At 48.8% G+C, this 18,947-nt stretch overlaps 1 protein-coding gene across 2 annotated transcripts in view; it reads right to left on the bottom strand.

Moving 5' to 3' along the window:
- The window catches only part of PRMT8 (protein arginine methyltransferase 8), an 82,533-nt gene that overhangs the window by 21,059 nt on the left and 42,527 nt on the right, over positions 1 to 18,947 (bottom strand). Inside the window, exons 3-6 of one of the 2 annotated variants that reach the window (XM_081821066.1) lie at positions 18,414 to 18,569; positions 16,051 to 16,114; positions 2,975 to 3,117; positions 2,283 to 2,370 (exon numbers count right to left, since the gene is read on the bottom strand). In XM_081821066.1, coding sequence (XP_081677192.1) covers positions 2,283 to 2,370; positions 2,975 to 3,117; positions 16,051 to 16,114; positions 18,414 to 18,569 — 451 coding nt within the window. The remainder of the gene's footprint in view (positions 1 to 2,282; positions 2,371 to 2,974; positions 3,118 to 16,050; positions 16,115 to 18,413; positions 18,570 to 18,947) is intronic. The other variant, XM_081821067.1, reaches the window with a different exon arrangement.

Raw genomic sequence — 18,947 nt, 5'->3', positions numbered from 1 at the left:
CTGTTTATCTGAAACAGATTTCTAAATGGGCTTGCTTCCTTTACTAAAAACAAAAACAGATCATTAAAAAATTTTTAAATGGAAAACTTCACAGTTTTTTAAATAAATTTTAAATGTATGTTTGATTTTTATTTTTTGGGTCTGGGGTTTTTGGTGTTTGTTGGATAGAAGACTCCAGAGCAAACATTTCACAAGAAAAGAGGATTTAAATTTTTTAGAAGCTGATTTAAATTTTTTTTCTTCCCCAGAACCTATGAAAATTGCAGTGGTCAGCATAAGATTAAGTCACACCATCTCCAGTCCTGCACCAGCACCTGAGGAACAGCAACTGCCCTCTTGCACCTTCCAGGGTCCATGCAGTCCGGTCCAGCTCCAGCTGGCTCACTACAATGTGCGTCTGCCACAGGTTCCCAAACACAATCCAGGGAAAGGAGGAAGGTAAGGAACGTTGGCTTTTAAACCATGAGGAAGTCCCTTAAAGAGCTGTGCCCAGGGTCAGGGCTTGGTAAATATTTATGCATAAGAATGAAGAATGCACCTGAAGGTTCTCCTCAAAACACGATTCGGTATAGTTACACCGCAAGAACTCCAAAAGCAGTATTATAATGCAGCTCCAGGGCAAAATATGTCCTATTTATACATGCATTTGATCAATGTTCACTGTTGGGTTGTTTCTGCAATCTACCGTGAGAGCACATCTGTCCTAGATTCTGAGCCACTGGAGGCCAACAAGCTTGGCAGTCAGGCTCGCTTACCAGAGCTGCAAACAGAAAGGGGCTTAGTGACGTGTTCAGTGCCTAGGTCCAGTCTGGTGCCATGTGCCTCCAAGAACTGTCACATCCTTTCCTATACATCATCTCACTGAATCCTCATGGCTAGTGTGTGGGATTGGTGATATTATCTGTGAGGCCAAAGGGGTTGGGTAAATTGCTCCCAGTCATCCAGGTAGGATTTGAACCCAGAGCTGGCAGACTTTGAAACATGATCATCCAACGTAGGCTACTCTCCCTCTCATTGCTCATCAAATGTTAGAAATGTCACCAGATTGGCTGGAGGCAGAGGGCACAGAGCTTCGAATAACTGTCCGGCTTCTGCCTTCTCCTGAATCTGACTCTGAACTTTGTGCTTTGATGTTTTATTTCCGGAAGGGTGTGAACACACACACAAATGTATACATTCCGTAGCGCAGTCCAGCTTGGGTGTCATTAATGGCACTAGAAAAATTAGATGGCAATCGTGTGAATCCACGGAGCAACAATTTGTCGAACTATCAAGTCTCAGTCTCTCAGGGTGCTGATCCTCTGCTCAGTCTGTGCACGCCTCCATAGTAATCTTGCCAAGGAGGGCTTGACCACTGCAGGGGCAGGAACCCCAGGTCTGCTGACTCCATCGCACTGTGTAGAGTTCCTGTGTCATGCTTTGGGTTGGATTGTGTGTGTGCTTGCCTATGTGAGGGGCTCTTTGCTCCTTTGTCGTGTTTTCTTCTGGCTGAGGAGACATGGCTGTTTCTAAGTGATGGGAACACATTTGAAATAAGCTTGAGGACTAGCTTGTGTCACTGAGAAATGCTACCCTCTAAATTAAAAAGAACAAAGCATCCTTTTCGGACCAGATATGACATTGGAGAGGGTTTTTGTTTGTTTGGCTTTTTTTCCCTAAAGAACAAATTTTCAACTGATAAAGCAGTATGAATGTAGGTTTGGATATGAGTCCCTGACACACGCATGTACACAACTGCACATATATGGCATGCAAAGTCTCCATCTCTCCCCACCCCCACTGCCATCCATTCCCCCAAAAGAACCGCAAAGAAGAATATATATTTTACTTAATGTGAAGAAGAGTCACTATCATTTTCATGAATTCAAGTAGCATGAAGGCAGGCTTCAGAATGGTCGAGCTGGCTAGCGATCTGCCATTTTTGACCCCTGTAGTGGACTTTTGGGATAACCGAAACTCCTCAGGCTCCCAGCCCCCTGGCCTGATGTTCTCTACAAAAATCAGTTTCTGTTGCTTCAGCTCATTTTTCATTCACATTGCTTTCATTCTCTCACCCCAGGATATGTCTCTTAAATCAACTGCTTTGCTTATTTTCTCTCTGCAGACCTCCTACCCTTGGGACCAAGGGAAAACGCCTAGAGGGAAGAATCCAGAATAAGTCACAGGTAAACTCCTCCATAGGCATATCAGCTGTATTCATGAGGCTGGTTGCTTATCTCAGAGCCACTGTAGTACCTCCCACCCCAACTGTGAGAAAGACAAAAACTTAAAAGGTGACTTACAGTGGATTTTGAAGTCCTTGTACTGTCTGTCTTCAATTGCTACCACGTACAAAGCTGCCCGGTCTGGAAACATAAGCCCTCCAGGTTTCTGTTGATGAATTGTGGGGAAATGGGTCTCGTAATCTATTCACCTGACAAAGACATCACATTTTGAACTGCACATAGAGTCACCAGACAGGCACCCCCTTGCCAGCATTTCTCATTCAGCAGACTGTCACCTTGGCCAGGGTTAGGGTTAGGATGACAATGCCCAATTTTTATTTGGGAATGGGGAGAACTTGAGGGACCTAAGTGGAGACCATAGAACAAATGAACTGGGGCAAAGGTAAGTTCAATGGGGAACAGCCTGGACAAGCCAGAGTCAGAAGCATGCTCAGCTCTCTGGCAGCCAAACAAGTCCTAAGTACCTGTTGACCAGAAGAGATTTTTGTCTTGACAACAGAGAATGGGTGTTGATTACAACCAAAGAGGACAAGGTGAGCCCTACAGAACAATGAGGCAGACATGTTGGACCTGGGTACCATCGTTCTGTCCCCTGAAGCAGATCTGGTTTAAGGAGAGGGGTCTGGAGGAGGTGACCTTCTAGCCCAAGCCCTCTCTGGAGTCCTCATATTCTTCCTAGACTGTCGACCAGGGGTAGAGCAGCAGGACAGCCAGCAGACCAACAAGGGGACGGCATGCAGGACACTTACCAGCCACTTGTCCCTGGCAAAGATCACCGTGTTGAGCATTGACTCATAGAACAGACAGTAGCCCATCCACTCGCTGATGATGATGTCTACCTTCTCCACAGGCAGCTCCACCTCTTCTACTTTACCCTTAAATATGGTGATGACTGGAAAATAGGAACCCCACGGCCACACTTTGCAGGGACCCTAGCCTGGAACCATGAGCACCCCACATCAGGGCCAGACCTGCAGGTTTTAGCCCTGTTCTGATTCTGCTTTTAGGATGCGACATACCTCATCCTTCACCAAGCTAGTTATGCAAAGAAAACTGCGAACGACTTGCATGTTTTCTCCCCAAAATGTACAGGGCAGTGACTATGTCCTGGCCCCTGTGCCGAGCCTGTGATACGCACCGTATCATGTGATCTTCCCCGCAACTCCATGAAGTAAGCACGTTACTATTATTCTCATTTTTGAAGTGAGGCTTAGAGAGGTTGAATGGTGGGTGTGGAAGTACAGGCCAGTCTAATATGCTATGACTCTAACACTCTGATCACAGTCCCCATCCCATTTTAAGCCACCATGATGGTTCAGATCCAAAGGGCAAAGATGTTCACATCCAGGGCTCATCCCCCAGTGGTTTCGTGAGGAAGGCAACTTGGTGTCTTGACAAGAGCATGGGCTCTATAATCAGGGGTTTAAGTCCTGATCTTCTCATTATTAACTATATGATTTTGCACAAGTTATTTGACTTAACTGAACTCCGATTCCCCAGAAAACAACCAAGGAAAGTAATATCTACTTAGCGGGCAGTTGAACTGATACGATGAAATAACAAATGTTAAGTGCCAGGCTTATAGCCAGGGCTCAAGAGAAGGTACACATCATCTGAAATTTCCCCCCTTGCTGATGGAAAGGTGAGGGGGATAAGGATGGAACCACTCTCCTGCTCTTAGTGACCTCTGCTCATGAGTCACTTCCTAGACCTTCCTATCCCTCCGTGGCAGGAGAAACTTCTTAGTTGAGTTTTTGATCATTTGACATAGTCATACACATAATCTTGGAGTCTCTTTTTTGCATCGGTTGCTCTAAAGATCATAGCAAACACTATCTTAGATGCTGCTATGAAATTGACAGGGTGATGTATTGGTTGGCTGATTCCATCTGAACATTTCCTCTGAAAGGATACACAGATTCATGCTCTGAAATTCTCTTTCTGCACCATCTTCTGAAAAATCACACCATGCCTGAGCTTTGCTGGGAAAATTGAACAAGAGCTTGTATTCAGGAGTGAAAAAAAACAAAAAAACAAAAACCTGTACACAAAGAGAACACATCTGTCCTGAATCTGAGCTTCATGAAAATGAATTTGGATTAGAGGCTCCTGGATGACAAAGGGCACACAGGTCACTGGTTTTGTTTCATGTCCTCACATTGGATAATGCAGCTGATGAAGTGCCCATTAGCAGCCTCTAATGATTTGCTCTCCAGTACCTGGTGTTTAATCAAGTCTTAACCAGATAAGGCCTCCTCCATGATCAGTCAGATACTTTGCAGACGCACGTTGGTCCTGATCGCTCTAGAGGGAGGCCCAGGCTTGTGTGGCCTTCCTGGCTACTATGCATGAGCCCTGCCCCTAAGTGGTAAGAACAAGGAAGGCCTAGTCATCTCCAAAAGGTTTGGAAGGGGTGGGAGGAGTAGGTGTCAAAGTTCTGCTTCTCTGGGGGGCTCCACAACCCGAGAGCAGGAACGCAAACAAGAGGAGAGCCCAGGATGAACCAAGAGAATTCACAGGGAACAAAGTAAGGGATTTTTGAAAACGCAAAGAGAGTGCCTAACTTAGTTCTCATTCTGAAAAAGAGTTGACAGATACAGGCCCGACCCACCTGTCTCATTATTTGAGTGCAAAGCTTGGTTTGTCCTACTTTTGCAAATCTTTGTTGTTGAAGAGTAACCGACGTATATTCATTTCATGTGCACAACACAGTGATTTGACATTGTATATGTACATTGTGAACTGATCACCACGATAAATCTAGTTACCGTCCGTCACCAGACAAAGGTGATACAAATTATTGACTATATTCCTCATGCGGCACATTACATCCCCATGACTTATTTATTTTAGAACTGGAAGTTTGTACCTCTTAATCCCCTTCACCCTTTCCCCACCATCCCCTACCCCACCTCTGGCTGCCAGCAATCTGTCCTCTGTGTCTATGAGTTTGGGTTTGGTTTGGTTTGGTTTTGTAGACTCCACTTCTTGGTGAAACCATGCAATATTTATCTTTCTCTGTCTGACTTCTTTCACTTATTGTGATGCCCTCAAGGTGGCCTCCCTTTCTTCTCTCTTTGCACATTTCTTGAAGGCTCTTCCCTAATGTTTGCATGTGTCTATGGGGCTATAAGTCTGCTCCATCTCCTACATTAGATCATGCCCTCCATGTGGCTCGGGAAGATGCCTTCTCCTGCCCATGGTGCCCCACGGCCTCCACTCTGGGTGCCTAGTACACGGCTCACTGGGGATGGTTCCATGAACAGGACTCCAATAGGACTACAAGAAGCAGAGATGGACAAGAACTTATAGTCTAGTCTGACAGATGGGTATGTACAGAACATTCCTGGGGTATCCCCAGCGTGAGTGAATGCTGTCCCTGTTCTCGGCAGTAGCACTCTATCCATTCGTTGCTAAATTCTGATCACTATGGCTACAACAGATGATAGGTACGTAGATAGATAGATGAGAGACAGACAGAGAGAGAGAGATACACACGGTAGGTCATAGAAAGGTAGAAGGTATCAATTAACCCTGTTTTAAAAAATCAACAGTCTGTGCCTCTGTTTACTTAACATCACCATTCTGCATCCAAACATTTTTTGGAGCAGATGTAGCCCCTGCTTGGCTTGGTGAGTAGATGGGCCCTCTGTGAAAGGAAAAAGGCAGGCCTCCTCTCAGTCCAGTGGTGGACTGGATTTCAGACCCCCTTCATCCCCTTGCTCAGGTGTTTCTATACAGTGCTCGATTTCCACAACCTTCTGCCGGTGTCCTAGGGGCAGACAACTTCTGTTCTTCTTCCAGCTGACAACAAACCTTGATCAAACATTTCCTCCCCTTTGGGGACTCAATTTCTTTATTGTGGGGGAAAAAAGAAGGGGGATTGAACCTAAGAATTCCTAAGATGCTCTGCAGTGCCAAAATGCTTCGATTCTTCAGATATATATTGAGCATGTAAAAGGCATTCTGCAAAGTTTACTGGTAGTAGCTGACACCAATAAAGAAACAGTGCCTACAATTTCCAGTTTGACTAATTTGCACCAATTCCTTGAGGCTAATTTAAAAAAAAAAAAAAAGAGGCTATGTTGTTTCTATGGACCCAAATATAATTGCCCAGCTGAATCATCAAGGATATTCTTCCTGTTTTCTACAGTCACACCAGCAACCATTTAAATTCCCAGATTCAATTTCCCAGTCTGCAAAATGCTACCTCTTGCGGTGGGCTTTACGGCAACCAATGGGGTGGGGAGGGCTATTGGCCAGTGCAATGCAGTGGGCTGGTTCCAAGGACTGTGTGGGCATCTGAACCTTCTCCACATCAAGCTTTTTCAAGGGGCATCTTAGCCACTGATACTCAGGTTCTGAGCAGCTATGAGCTGCAGAACCCCACTCCCAATCTGGACCCCACATCACTAACCCTGTGTCAGCTCAAGGTTGCACTGAGGTCCCTCTTTGGAGCTATGTTTTTACTCCATAGAGATGATGGAAAGTTTGTTCCAACAACAGGCCCAGGGCTCATAAATTTTGGAATGATTAATCATAACTAAGTGCACAACAAGGAGCAATGCACTCTGAACTCTAAATTCAGAGATTCTTCCCCTGTAATTTCAAGTTTGCAAATTAGACATCCAGATTTTTTTTTTCTTTTTTTGGATTTGTTTTCTTTTTATCTTGAGTGTTTATTACAGAAAGCTAGCCAAACTGACTCACAGTTATTCGTTTGACTTAAAAAAAACAAATCGGGACAGCCTGATGTCATCTGGGCCTCCAGCATGTCCATCAGAGTCAACTGACCCCACAGGTCCGAAGTTAGACTCTTCTGTTTCCCAGAGCAGATCCTGTGCCAGAGAGGAGTGGGCATGAGGGTCATGAGTGCGAGGTGGGGGCACATTCTGAGGCAGTAGAGCCTCTCTGATGCCACCCCCACCGCAGCATGGCCACTAGCCGCCCCCCAACTACCTTGCCATGTTGTTCACCTGCCTATTTTGGCGACACCCACGCCAGCTGCCACACACCTTCCAAGGGCCTGACTCACCTCCAGGCTGCAATCTCTTCTTCTTAATTGCCTATCCTAGCGTCCTATTTCCAGGACCTCACAGAGCACTTGACTCCTCACAAACATCAGGAATCATTGCTGAATGAATGAATGGATGAATAAGCAATTTTGAAAAAAGGGTATTTGGGTTGAAAGACAAAAGATCCTCAAACCAGTCCTAATTAGGATAGTAAAAAATTACTAGCATTTGAATAGCAGCTTTGCAGAGTTGATTTCACTTATATTATCTCTGTAACCCTCACAGGAACCTGTGCAGTTGGTTTTTATTATTCCATCTGCCTAATGAGAAAACTGGAGTTTAGAGAAATCAAAAGGTAGAGCCAAAAGCGAGGCCTGTTTTATAACCTGGTACAAGTCACCAGCCTCCCTGAGGTTCCCTTCCTTCACCTGCAGCCGATATAGTATCTGCCTTAAATACCTCGTGGGATTGCTGTGGATACGAAGCAACTGCTTGGGAATGATGGAGGAAAAGAAATCAGAGAAGGCCAAGGACTAACCCATCCTCCTCCTGAAGGCTGTCAGATTGGTTAGTAGGGTGAGGAGAGGTAGAGCCATCATGAGCCTATCAGGATGGTGGAGGAAGAACCCATCCAACCCCCTGGTATCAGCTCTGTCTCAGGTTCCCATGGTCCAGATACATGGATAAATCTCTCTTACAAGGTCAGACCTAGCCCCATTCTTGAGCCAGTAGTGATGGGACAAAGAGGACAACAACAACTTTACCCCCAATATCTGGTGGGACTTGGAATATACTCTACAGCCAACAGACCCTATAACTGGAGTGGCAGAGATGAGCCATGGGTGCTTCATAGCCGCAGTATAGTAGAAACTTCAATATGGTAACCCCTTTCTTCCCCAGCCCCCCTTTGCCCGAGAACATAGGGCTTGAACTTCTGTCTTGTCCCTAGTACATCATCTGCCTGGCTTTGTGCCTTAGCCTGCTCTGGTTCCCTTGAGGACCGAGGACCTTGTCTGCTTAGCTAAAGCTCTGAAGTCCTGCTAGTTTTGGCCAGAGAACTTCTCTGGCCAGAGACCCTGCACAGCTGGACTAACACTCAGGCAATCAAAACCACACCGGGACTCACCCCACCCCAAGCTATTGCCCACCACTTAGGACCCCTGGCACGGCACAGCCTGGGAAGATACCTCACACATTGGCCACAGGCAGAGGATTGTGCGGGCTTGGCCAAGTGGGGGCAGGGATGAGGAAGGCAGTGGAACGGGACAGGGTGGTTGAATCAGTGCAAGTGTAGAAGAGAGCAAAGCCTCCCCGAGGCCCCAGGACTCAGGAAATCATCCCAGGTGTCACTGTCGCTCACTACCTAGAGCTTACGTGGGACAGGCACAAAGTGTCTCTCATCTCGGGGAGCTGGCATGGACGGTCCCTCTGCGTGACACACTTCTGTCCACTCAGCAGCTGGCCTCTTCGTCCGTCAGGTCTGTGCCTCAGGGGCCTCCCTCCAGAAGCTTCCTCACTTCCAGTACTGTGCTGGTCAGTGTCTAACAACCGGCTCCGGGAGTGGGGCCAAGGTGCTTGCTGGTGTCTGTGGTGCAAATATCTCCACCATGGCTGATTTCTGCTCACCCCGGGACGTCACCCGTGCGCAGTTGGGAAGAAAAGTACAAGGCAGTGTGAGCCATGTGAGCCGGCTCCAGAATGCCATTACGACCCCCCAGTCGGAAGTGGGCACCCCACTTTGCTCAATGGCCCCATCGTGTCTTGTTCTAAAACCTGTCGTGATTTGTAATTCTACCATGATGTCTGTTCACTTGCGTTCATGTCGGTTCTCTCCGTGAGACGGTGAGCTTCACCAGAGCAAGAGCCTGCCTGTTGGGTCTGCGATTGGCACCCAGCACCTGGCACAGGGTATGGAGCGTGGCACAACGATGCCTGAAGGAACGAGTGTGTGAAAACCAGCCCTAAGGTTATTAATAGGCTGCTTCACGAGCAGTTAGGAACGGAAGTAGCAACCGCCAGCAGTCACCAGTGCAGGTTCATTAAAAACAATTATATCTGATTGATCTCACTTCTTCTTTTGACAGGGTTATTAGTCAAGTTAGTAAATGAAATAATAATAACAATAGCGAACATTTATTGGCCGCTTACTGCCCACGAGGTATCGTGTTTTACACAGAGGTGTGCTAGTATGACCAATTGGGGTTTCGGGGGAAGTAGCCCTGATTTGTAGCATTTGCTGATTTCTGTGGTATAAATATTCCCATGGTGGCCGATTTCAAGCCACCAGAGTGGCTTCATCCATATAACAAATGTACTGAAAATTTCACAGTCCGTCCTCAGGAGCCTGTAGGAGCCTGTTTCGGCACACCGTGGTTTTCCCTAGTAACATGGGATTATCACAATGACCCTATGAGATATGCCCCGCTATTGTTCCTATTTCACAGATGGGGAAACTGAGGCACAGAAAATGAGGGGTCCAAGATCACAAGCTAATTGGGCAGAACTGAGTGTGAACCAGGAAGCCTGGGTCCAGAGTCAATGCTCTTCACCCGCACCCCCCTCCCCATGCCCGTGGTGAGCGATGTGGGCACATCCTTGCCTCCATGGGATCATCATGGATATGCCATATTACTGTATGGCTTCACCACTGGCTACTTGGCTGTATTCAAAGGTGCTGATCAAGAGCTGAACGCAGACCAGGCTACAGGCACTTCACGCTCACCCCAGGGCTCCCATCAGAGATGCAGGAATGGTGACCCTGGGAGAGCCATGCTCTCGGGATTCCTAGCAGTTGTAAGGAAGGACCAAATCTACCAGCATGAAGTCTACCATGAATAAAAAGGGCAACTCTCCGTTTGTATTCAAGACATAGGTTAGGAACTACAGCTTGGCAGTAACTCCGATAGATGACAGATACGGGTATGGACAGACAACAGATTGTAGCTGATTCCAGCTCAGCACCAGATGACATGCGGTTTCTATGATTCCTAATGGACACTGGAGCCACGGGGCCAGCAGCACAGCATCTGGGTCCCTCCAGGCGCCAGTTGGGTTTATTTCTTAGCATGACTCTGAGGGTGAGAGGGTGACTCAAACCAAAGCCAGGGGTGAAGGACCGTCGGGGGATGTGGGAGAAGGACTGCCGCCTGAGGAGGAGGCTTCTACGCCACGTGGCCCCAGAGGAAAGAAAGGGAGCGTGGGCAAGGTTGCAGGGAGGCGGATGCCCCCGAGGAGCCAAAGCTTCTCCCAAGGGTGGCTCGCAGGTGGCCAGTGGCGGGGTCCCTGTCAGGGCCACCTCCAGGACTGCATGGCTCCAGGGCACGGGAGGAAGCCTGCTACAGCAGATAATTCAAGCATCGTCTATGGAAGTCACTGAGTGTGGGGCTAAGAAATAGCAAAGTGCTCAAACGGACCCACACTTAATGCTTTTTGAGCACCTACTACGCAGGAAGCCTAACACTGGGCACTCGGTGAATGCTCTCTCGCATCCCCCCAGGACCCCCGCAGGCTGCACAGGGACCTAGCTCCTCTCTGGGCAGGAGGTGAGGTGACAGGACAGAGCCACCCCTCCTGGGACGTTGCAGAGCTTGCTGTCCACTGCCACTCTGCCGGGGTACGTTACACTCAGACCTCTCCGTCCGCGACTCTCCTGCTTTAGGACGTGCGCAGGTAGAAAAAGAGAGAGGAAAGGAGGGGTACACTTTCTCCCTTTAGTTTTCTGAGAAGTACATGGGTTCTAATTCTTTTGTTCCTAAAACTATAAACATTTCATCAATCTCTGAGCACCTATGTCAACTTTCACAAACAAATCTGCCTTTTGAGGCATCCCGGCAATAGCACCCTGGCTTCCTCAGCAGGGAAACAGAGGAAATAATAGTGCTTAAGTCAAAGAGTGGGCCACCCGTGTGGTAGAAGCCATGTGACGCTGTGAGACCGCTGCAGGTGGCTTCGTGGAGGTGTGTGTCTCCATGGGGATAAACCCCTCCCCAGGAACCGTGTGGAGGTAGATGGGGAAAGGGCTTGATTGATTCTGGGTGGCAGGTATTTTATGTCCTGTGTTGTTATTTATGTCTCTACACCTACACTCCTGAGCCCCACACAACTGGCTGTTGCAACATTTCAAAAGCATTTCCATGGAAGCATTCATACAGTCAAGCTGTCCTCTTTCCAGTACACATGCCAAGGCTGAGTGAGCAGGTGCCACAGTCGGGGCCCTGGGCGGCCACCTATTGCTGTGCTCGGGGAAGGAAGAAGTGGGAACAACGTTGCCTTGGAAGGGCCCCTGGCCCTGGAGTTCCCTCCCCCTTGGTACACTGGATGTGAGGGGAGGGTCCAAGGGGGCGAGTGGGTCCCTGCACAGGAAGCAAGCCTGGCTCAGCGGACTGGAGTCGAGCAGGGAGAGGAGAGTGCCCATGCACGTGTCAGAGCCCAGCACGGGGTGACAGACACATCTGCACTGGGCACGAGGTGTTGACAGTGGGAGATGGTGCACATACGGTGGGATTGATTCAATAAGTAAACATGTTAAGAATAGTGAGAGCCAGATTTTTCACCATCAGAGAAAGGAATCTCCAACGTGGGAAGGGAGGAAGTTAGAGCACCTGGTGGGGCTGGTTGCAGCCAAGGCATCACGTGAACTCACACTTGACAGTATGTGTAGATAGATTCAGAAACACACGTTATGTAAATGCCTATGTACACACATACACACACACTTCTCTAGTTCTTTCCACTGAAGCAGCCCTGGGGACATCAACGCCCTAAAATCAATGAGGACACTTAGCCCCAGATCCTAGTTTCTAAATGCCATCGTCCACTAAATGGACTTCAAGACTCCTTGGAGAAATGACTGATTCTAAAACAAAGCCATGTAAAGTACAAGGTGAACCTGGAACATTTGTGCCAGAAAATAAGAAAGCTCACAAAAAAAATGAAGAAGGAATGACAAAAGGATGCAGAAGCCAGCTTGAAGGGGGTCCTGTGACCAAATTAGGAACAATTTGTGTTTCAAAATGAGTATTGATAATAACAGACATAACCTATTGAATAAAATAAGGAATTAATGATAATGAATGAAGTATTTACATGGTTTCAAACCGCCTCCCCCAGAAAATCCTACTCATTACAAAAGGAGAAGGAGCAATGTGACCGTGGAGAAGCCTGGTAGACATCACCTTAAGCAGGGATCAAAGTCAATGCTGTCAGTGACAGGACAAATCCAAACTGCATGTCCCCAAGAGCGTGCAGGGAGAAGGACACAGCATCTCAGCTGAACCCATTAGTGCAGAGGCATCCTACATCCCCAGACGGAGGGACATTCTACAGAACTCTGGCCTGCGATCCTCAAGCATCAAGATGACAAGAGTCAAGGAAAGTCTGGCTGCTCCAGCCTGAAGGCAACCAGAGATATGTCAACTAAATGCAACACGTGGTTTGAAACAGAATCCTTTTGCTATAAAGGGTGTTATTTTCGACAAGTGGCCAACAGTAGGATCTGAGTGCTCAATAACAATAATGTAAGAACGCTAGTCTCCTGATTTTGATGGGCGCAGTGTGGCTATGCAGAGAAATGTCCCGGTTTGTAGGACACACACATTTGTGTCTTCAGGGCTGATGGGGCCTCATGTCAACAACTTGCTTTCAAAGCATTCAGGGAAAAAGAGAAACTTGCACCTTTTCTATAAAGTGGAATGTTCTGAGGGTTAAAGGAAAGAAGGGAAAAAGGAAAGGAAGGGGAATAAAATAGTTTACAGGAGTCTGAAGCAGGGAGGGGGAGGGGGGCCCTCGAGGTGTGACCAGAGTTCATGGTGAGGAGTTGTGGGCTTTCTTTTTCCTGGCAAGCCTCCAGAGCCAAACTGCTCTTCTCCTGAGGTCAGGCACTCCTCAGCTAATGTTCTCCCCTCTCCCGCTCAGGCCTGCCCCACACACTGCTACCAATGGCTATGGGCAGCCGACCTCGGCAAACCAGGGGGGCTACGGCTCTAGATCCCGACAGCAGCAAGAGACAGATGACAAGTAAGTGGGGGCTGGGCAGAACTTCCCTCCAAGGGCAGACGTCCTTGCGCAAGAGAACCTGTACAGAGGCAAGGATGGTCCAAATGTCCTTTGAAGGCCTCTTAGGGCCCAGGGATGGGACTGAGAGGACGTCAGGTCAGACATCTATTTGCACACACCCTCCTCTCCTAAGAGGTTTTGATGTTCATTTTCAGGATTGGCAGCCACTGCTGGGGCTACCACATCAACGTAAACACACTTCAGGGGAGAGGACATGAGCAAAGCCAAGACCGAAGGTTCTGCCCTAGCTCTCCTAACCTCAGCTTCCACGGCTGTGGCACAGAGCTGGAGAAAGGGATATCCGATGAAAACATGGGGGATGGCAGGCCGATTCACCCTTGTAGAGAAATAACTGGCCAGTCTTCTTTTCCATCGTAGTAGGCAAGTAGAGCGCTCACCTCTTTCCCTTCTGCCCACGTCAGGTACTATTCCGAGGAGCGTAGGAAACAGCCGGCTCCCCTGAGCGAACCGAGAGAGGCTGGACACCAAGGCCAGAGGTCAGGGGTGTCTGAGCAACACTTCCCCTACTCAGGCTGGAAAGAGGCCTCTGGACCCCTTTTGTGGCCCACCCCTAACCTTTTGTGCTGTGGCTCACCCACCATCGCCCCCTTCCCTTCCTCACTTCCTGCCTTCCCCAGCTTAGATTCCATGATCCATTATTGCAGTCAACTCCCAGGCTCTGCCATCAAATGCCCCACCCAGGCAGTCCTCCTCACACCCAAGCTGGTGAGCGTGGTAGGGGGAAATTCAGGCGTGGACCAAGCTTACTGCCTGTCTGTGTTGACTCATCTCCAGCAGGCACTGACCACTCCCCAGCAATCCCCACTAGTCCTACTACTATATCTGCCTTTCTCCCTCCTAAAAGACCATTCCATCCCTTCTCATGTCTCTTCTCATCACCTTCTTCTCTGCCAATGACTGTCTTATTCTTTGAAAAGGAAATGGAGGCAATAAACCAGGGGCTTTCCACTGCCAGCCCACCTCTGTCTGGACCCACACCCTCCACTTTCCCTCTGGTTCCCTACTCCAAGAAAAAGGCCAACCCCTGAACCTGTGCTCTGAACTCAAGGGCCTCACTCCTGTATCTTTCTCCTGGACAATTGAATCAAACACACATGTTTCCATATCTCTAGCCTTAAAAAACAACTCCCTCCCTTGGCCCCACATTCCCCTGTAGATACAGTTCCATTTTTCTGTGCCCCAGCACAGCAAGAAGACTTACTTATAGCCCTCCCTTAACCTACTCTAACTGGACTTCAGAAACCCCCCCACATTGAGTCCGCTCTTGTTTAGAACACCAGTACCTTCCATGTGGCCAAACTCAATGGTCACTTCTCTATTCTTACCTTACTTGATCTCTTAGCATTCCCTACACTCGGCCCTATCTCCTTCCCTTGACTTCATGGTACATCTCTCTCCTGAAGGTCCACCAGCCTCACTGGGGGTATCTTCTCTGCCTCTTGCTGGCCCCTTCTCCTCTGCTTGCCCTCCAGATATTAAAATGCTCTAGAGCCCTATCTTTGGCCCATTTCTTTTCTTCCAGCTCTACTTTATCCTTAAGTGACATCATGCTCTAGCTTCAAATAAAATCCATATGCCAAAGACTCCCAACTCTATATGGTTCTCCCTGGAACTCTAGACTTATATATCCCATCTTACTTAACATGTCTATTGGATGTCCATCTCAAACCTGACATGGGCTGAAGAGAACTTTTGACTCCTTTCTCCCTCCCATCACCCCTAGGAATTCTCTACTTTCAGTCTTCCACCACCGCCCCCCCATTACTCAAGGCAACAAAACAGCCCTTGCTCCTGTCTTTTTATCATTCCAATATGCATTGCGTCAGTAGGTCCCCTTGCATTTTGCCCAAGTGCTCAAATCACCTCCACTGCCACCATCCTTGCCACAGTACATCCCCCGAGCACTGAAATAGCCCAATGAGTCTCTGCTTACACTCTTGATGCCTACAACCCATTCTGATCCATACTCCATAGGAACCACTTCTCCAAAATGCCTCCATCATCCTTAGAAAAAAAAATTCAACTTGGCTTTCCTAGTTTATACAACCTACATGATCTGGCCCAGCTCAGCACAGGACTTGGGGGCTAAATCACATCAGGTTGACTGATAAAAGATGCAAGGAGTTCTTTGGATCTGGGACACTTGTGGGTGTGAGTGTGTTCAAGATAGGTTCCAGGACAAAGGGCCTGGGAACTGTTGCAATGCATGGGAAAGGAGTGAGGGGAGGAAGGGTAGAGAGGACACCTCTCTTTATAATCAGACTCCAGCCTGGAGAAGGTCCCACTCCCAAGGGCAGCCTAATTGCCAAGACAGCTTCATCAGCAACAGGCCCGGTGGGCAGTAGAGGACCGCATTTCTCCAAAGGCAGAGCCCGGAGTCTGCTAGGATGCCCCTGGTTAGCTTACAGGGAGAGGTGGGGCTGGGGGCCGTGCAGAGGAAAGAAGAGGAGGAAGAGCAATAGAATGCCTACAGCTGGGGCCAAGCAGAAGGAATGGTGGCTAAGCCATGGAAGCTGAGCTGGGAATAACGTGCCCTTGGCTGAGATGGCTGGGATGGGGAACCTCAGAACCTCCTGGGCACCATCCTGCAAATAGGGCCTCAGCCAGGCTCCACCATTCCAAGGCCAAGTGCTCTGTACTCTTCCCTCTTATGTCAGTCTATACCACCCAAACAAGAAAGTGCAAGCCCCCTCACTCCCTCCCTCCGTGGGAAAATACGTGGAGGTGTGTCTTACTGTTGTCCAAGTGGTTGGCCTTAATGATCTTCTCTGAGTAGTCAGAAATACTGGAACATTCAATCTAGAAAGGGCACAGAACAGAGGAGTGAGGCATAAAAAAGATCACAGCATGTCTGGCACCAATTTAGCCGATGGAGAAGCTGAGCCTGGAGGGGTATGGTGACCTGCCCACAGCCATACAGTTATTTTCTAGTAGACTGAAGACTACAGTGCAGCCCTCTGAATTGGCAGGACTGTGGCTCTTGCATTGAGTCTGTCTGCCTTTGCCGGAGGCTGATTCCCAGCTACTGCTTCACAATGGAGGGCCTGGTATCCAAGTTGGGGGATTCAGAAGGAAGTGGCAGGCCTCCTCCTGGCCAGAGGAGAGTGACCTGGAGCCAGGCAGCCTGGATTCACATTCAGCCTCAGCCACTCTCCACCTGCCCCTCAGTTTCCTCCTAAGTGAGGAAACAGTCCCTGTTTTACTTGGTCATTGTGTGGGTTAAATAAGCCAAAGCATGTGATCCACTCAGAGCATGACGGCCCCCAAGCCCCAGCCCCCGGGGGGGCGGCCTTACAGCCCTCTTTTCTCTTCTCCTGTCTTTGCCCCCCTGCTTTCCTTTTCCCCTTCTCTCTTCTCTCCCTCTCCCTCTCTCTCCCTCTACTTCTCTCTCTCTCTGGAGAAGAGCAGTGGGTAGAAAGGGGAGCCTGGAACAGAAGAACCTGTGAAATGGGCCATCAGGAAAGAGGCCCAGCTAAATGTGGGAGCTGTTTAGAAAAGAGCAGTGACAGCAAAAGCCCGGGAGGCAGACAGATTGGGACAGTTGGGATAGTCGCCACAGCTGGAAGGCGCCAAGGGGGCGCCTCCTGACAGCTCCTTAGCTGGGGCCGCTGGCCACTTAGAAGCCAGTGAGGGACAGCCCAGCCCTTTCATTGCTCAGCCCTTGGCTACCCATTCCCCAGCTGGACAGGGGCTGAGATGAGGCCTCTGAGACAGTGCTGGGAGGGCGGGCAGAGGGATGGCCAGACAAACCAAGTCCCACCCTGAGGTTTTGTGACCTCATTGGAAGTGGAGTCTGTCCCTTGCTGGAAAGCCTCCCTTTGGGTGAGGAGGGCCCAGTGAAGGAGAGCTGGAAGGTGGGGAGGGGCAGGACTTGACCTGGGGCATCCGGATTGGCCCGTCTCCTCAGCTGAGTACATCTCAGCTTTTTCAGTCAAGTCTGTGGTGGAGATGCCTCAAGGATGGCCCAGGTTTCTAGAAGACCTCTACAGCCAACGCCTAGGCACTTTCCAAGTGAGGCATGGAGAAGGAACGTTGTCGCTGCTGGGGACTCAGGGACAGGCCTCTGAGGCCAAACGGGGTTGGCCAAGGGGATGTGGAGGGCTCTGGGATTGTCAGCACAGGCTACAGGACCACGCAGCTAAATGCACACAGAACAAAGCCCCACTGAAAGTTGCTCAGCTACCATGGGCTTCTGCAAGCAGCTGTCTTGTGTGCACACTGGGAGCTTAATTGTAGTGTGTCTTAAATTTTGCTCAAGACCAATTCCCATATTCTAGCCTTGGGCCCTCTGCGTTTTTCAAACATCAGCCAGCCACTCAAGAGATTTTCTTTTTCACAGTTTCTTCCCAGCTCCAGAGCCCACAGCCTCCCTGTCATCAAGCAGTGCCCAGCTCTGTAGAGTAGCCAGAGGAAGGCTGGGAGCCCTCCATTCTATGTCAGCCTCCATTTCTATCTGGAGGGGCTGCAGCAGCCAGAGCAGCAGAATTTAAACTTACCAACTTGCCCTTTAACGAACAAAGGAAGGAGATTGTCTTGTTATTATCCCCTAGGGCCTCATCCCAACTATATTAATATTAGACACTGAGCATTGGTCATATGCCAGGCCCTGTTCTAAACACTTTACATATGTATTAAACTCATTTATTCTTCACAATCACCGCATGGGCGAGGTATTGTTCCTAGGGCCATTTATAGATGGAGAAACAGAGGTACAGAAGTGAATTATCCACAGTCACACAGAGCAGAGATTCAAGCCAAAGCCCACACATATAACCACACAGCACTGCTTCTCAAGCTGATGGTAGGACTAAGTGCTCTAAGGTAATGATGACACCAGAATGATTTCCAGAAAGTCAAAAATCCTCCGTAAATGTCAGCATTTGTCAGGGAAAGGAGCCAGAAGCAATGCCCAAGTGACAGGGAGCCCTGCGAGCTTGCCCCACCTCCTGAGAGTCACACTTGATTTTCTCTACCTCTCCTCGAGGGTGTGGTCCCAGCAAGGAATGGACCTAGATTTGTACTTGTAGGAGGGACAGGAGAAGGTAGGAGGCAGCTGGTTCTATAGGAGCCAACAGGAGGGAGGGAGTCGCATGCTCACCCCAAATACTTTCTTGGCCCCTGCTTTGGCAGCAAACATGGAAAGGATCCCAGTACCACTCCCAACGTCCAGCACCACTTTGTCCTTGAACACATGCTTATTGTGGTACATGGAGTTCCGGTAGGTGAGTGTCCGCACCTCATCCTTCAGCATTTCCTGTGGAAGGAAAGGCAAGGCAATGTCAATGTATTCAAGCCACCTAGGAGTACACCAAGGTCATGGACCCCAGGACTGTCCTGTTAAATTTTTCAAGAATACAGCCACTTTGGAAAACAGTGTGGAGATGCCTCAAAAAATTAAATATAGAGCTACCCTATGATCCAGCAATGGCACTACTGGGTATTTACCCCAAAGACACAGATGTAGTGAAAAGAAGGGCCATATGCACCCCAATGTTCATAGCAGCAATGTCCGCAATAGCCAAACTGTGGAAAGAGCAGAGATGCCCTTCAACAGATGAATGGATAAAGAAGATGTGGTCCATATATACAATGGAATATTACTCAGCCATCAGAAAGGATGAATACCCAACTT

The sequence above is a fragment of the Leptonychotes weddellii genome, chromosome 5, assembly GCF_054177405.1.
Source record: "Leptonychotes weddellii isolate Sample4059 chromosome 5, ASM5417740v2, whole genome shotgun sequence".
Taxonomy (NCBI): domain Eukaryota; kingdom Metazoa; phylum Chordata; class Mammalia; order Carnivora; family Phocidae; genus Leptonychotes; species Leptonychotes weddellii.
This window is presented reverse-complemented; position numbering and strand designations above follow the sequence as displayed.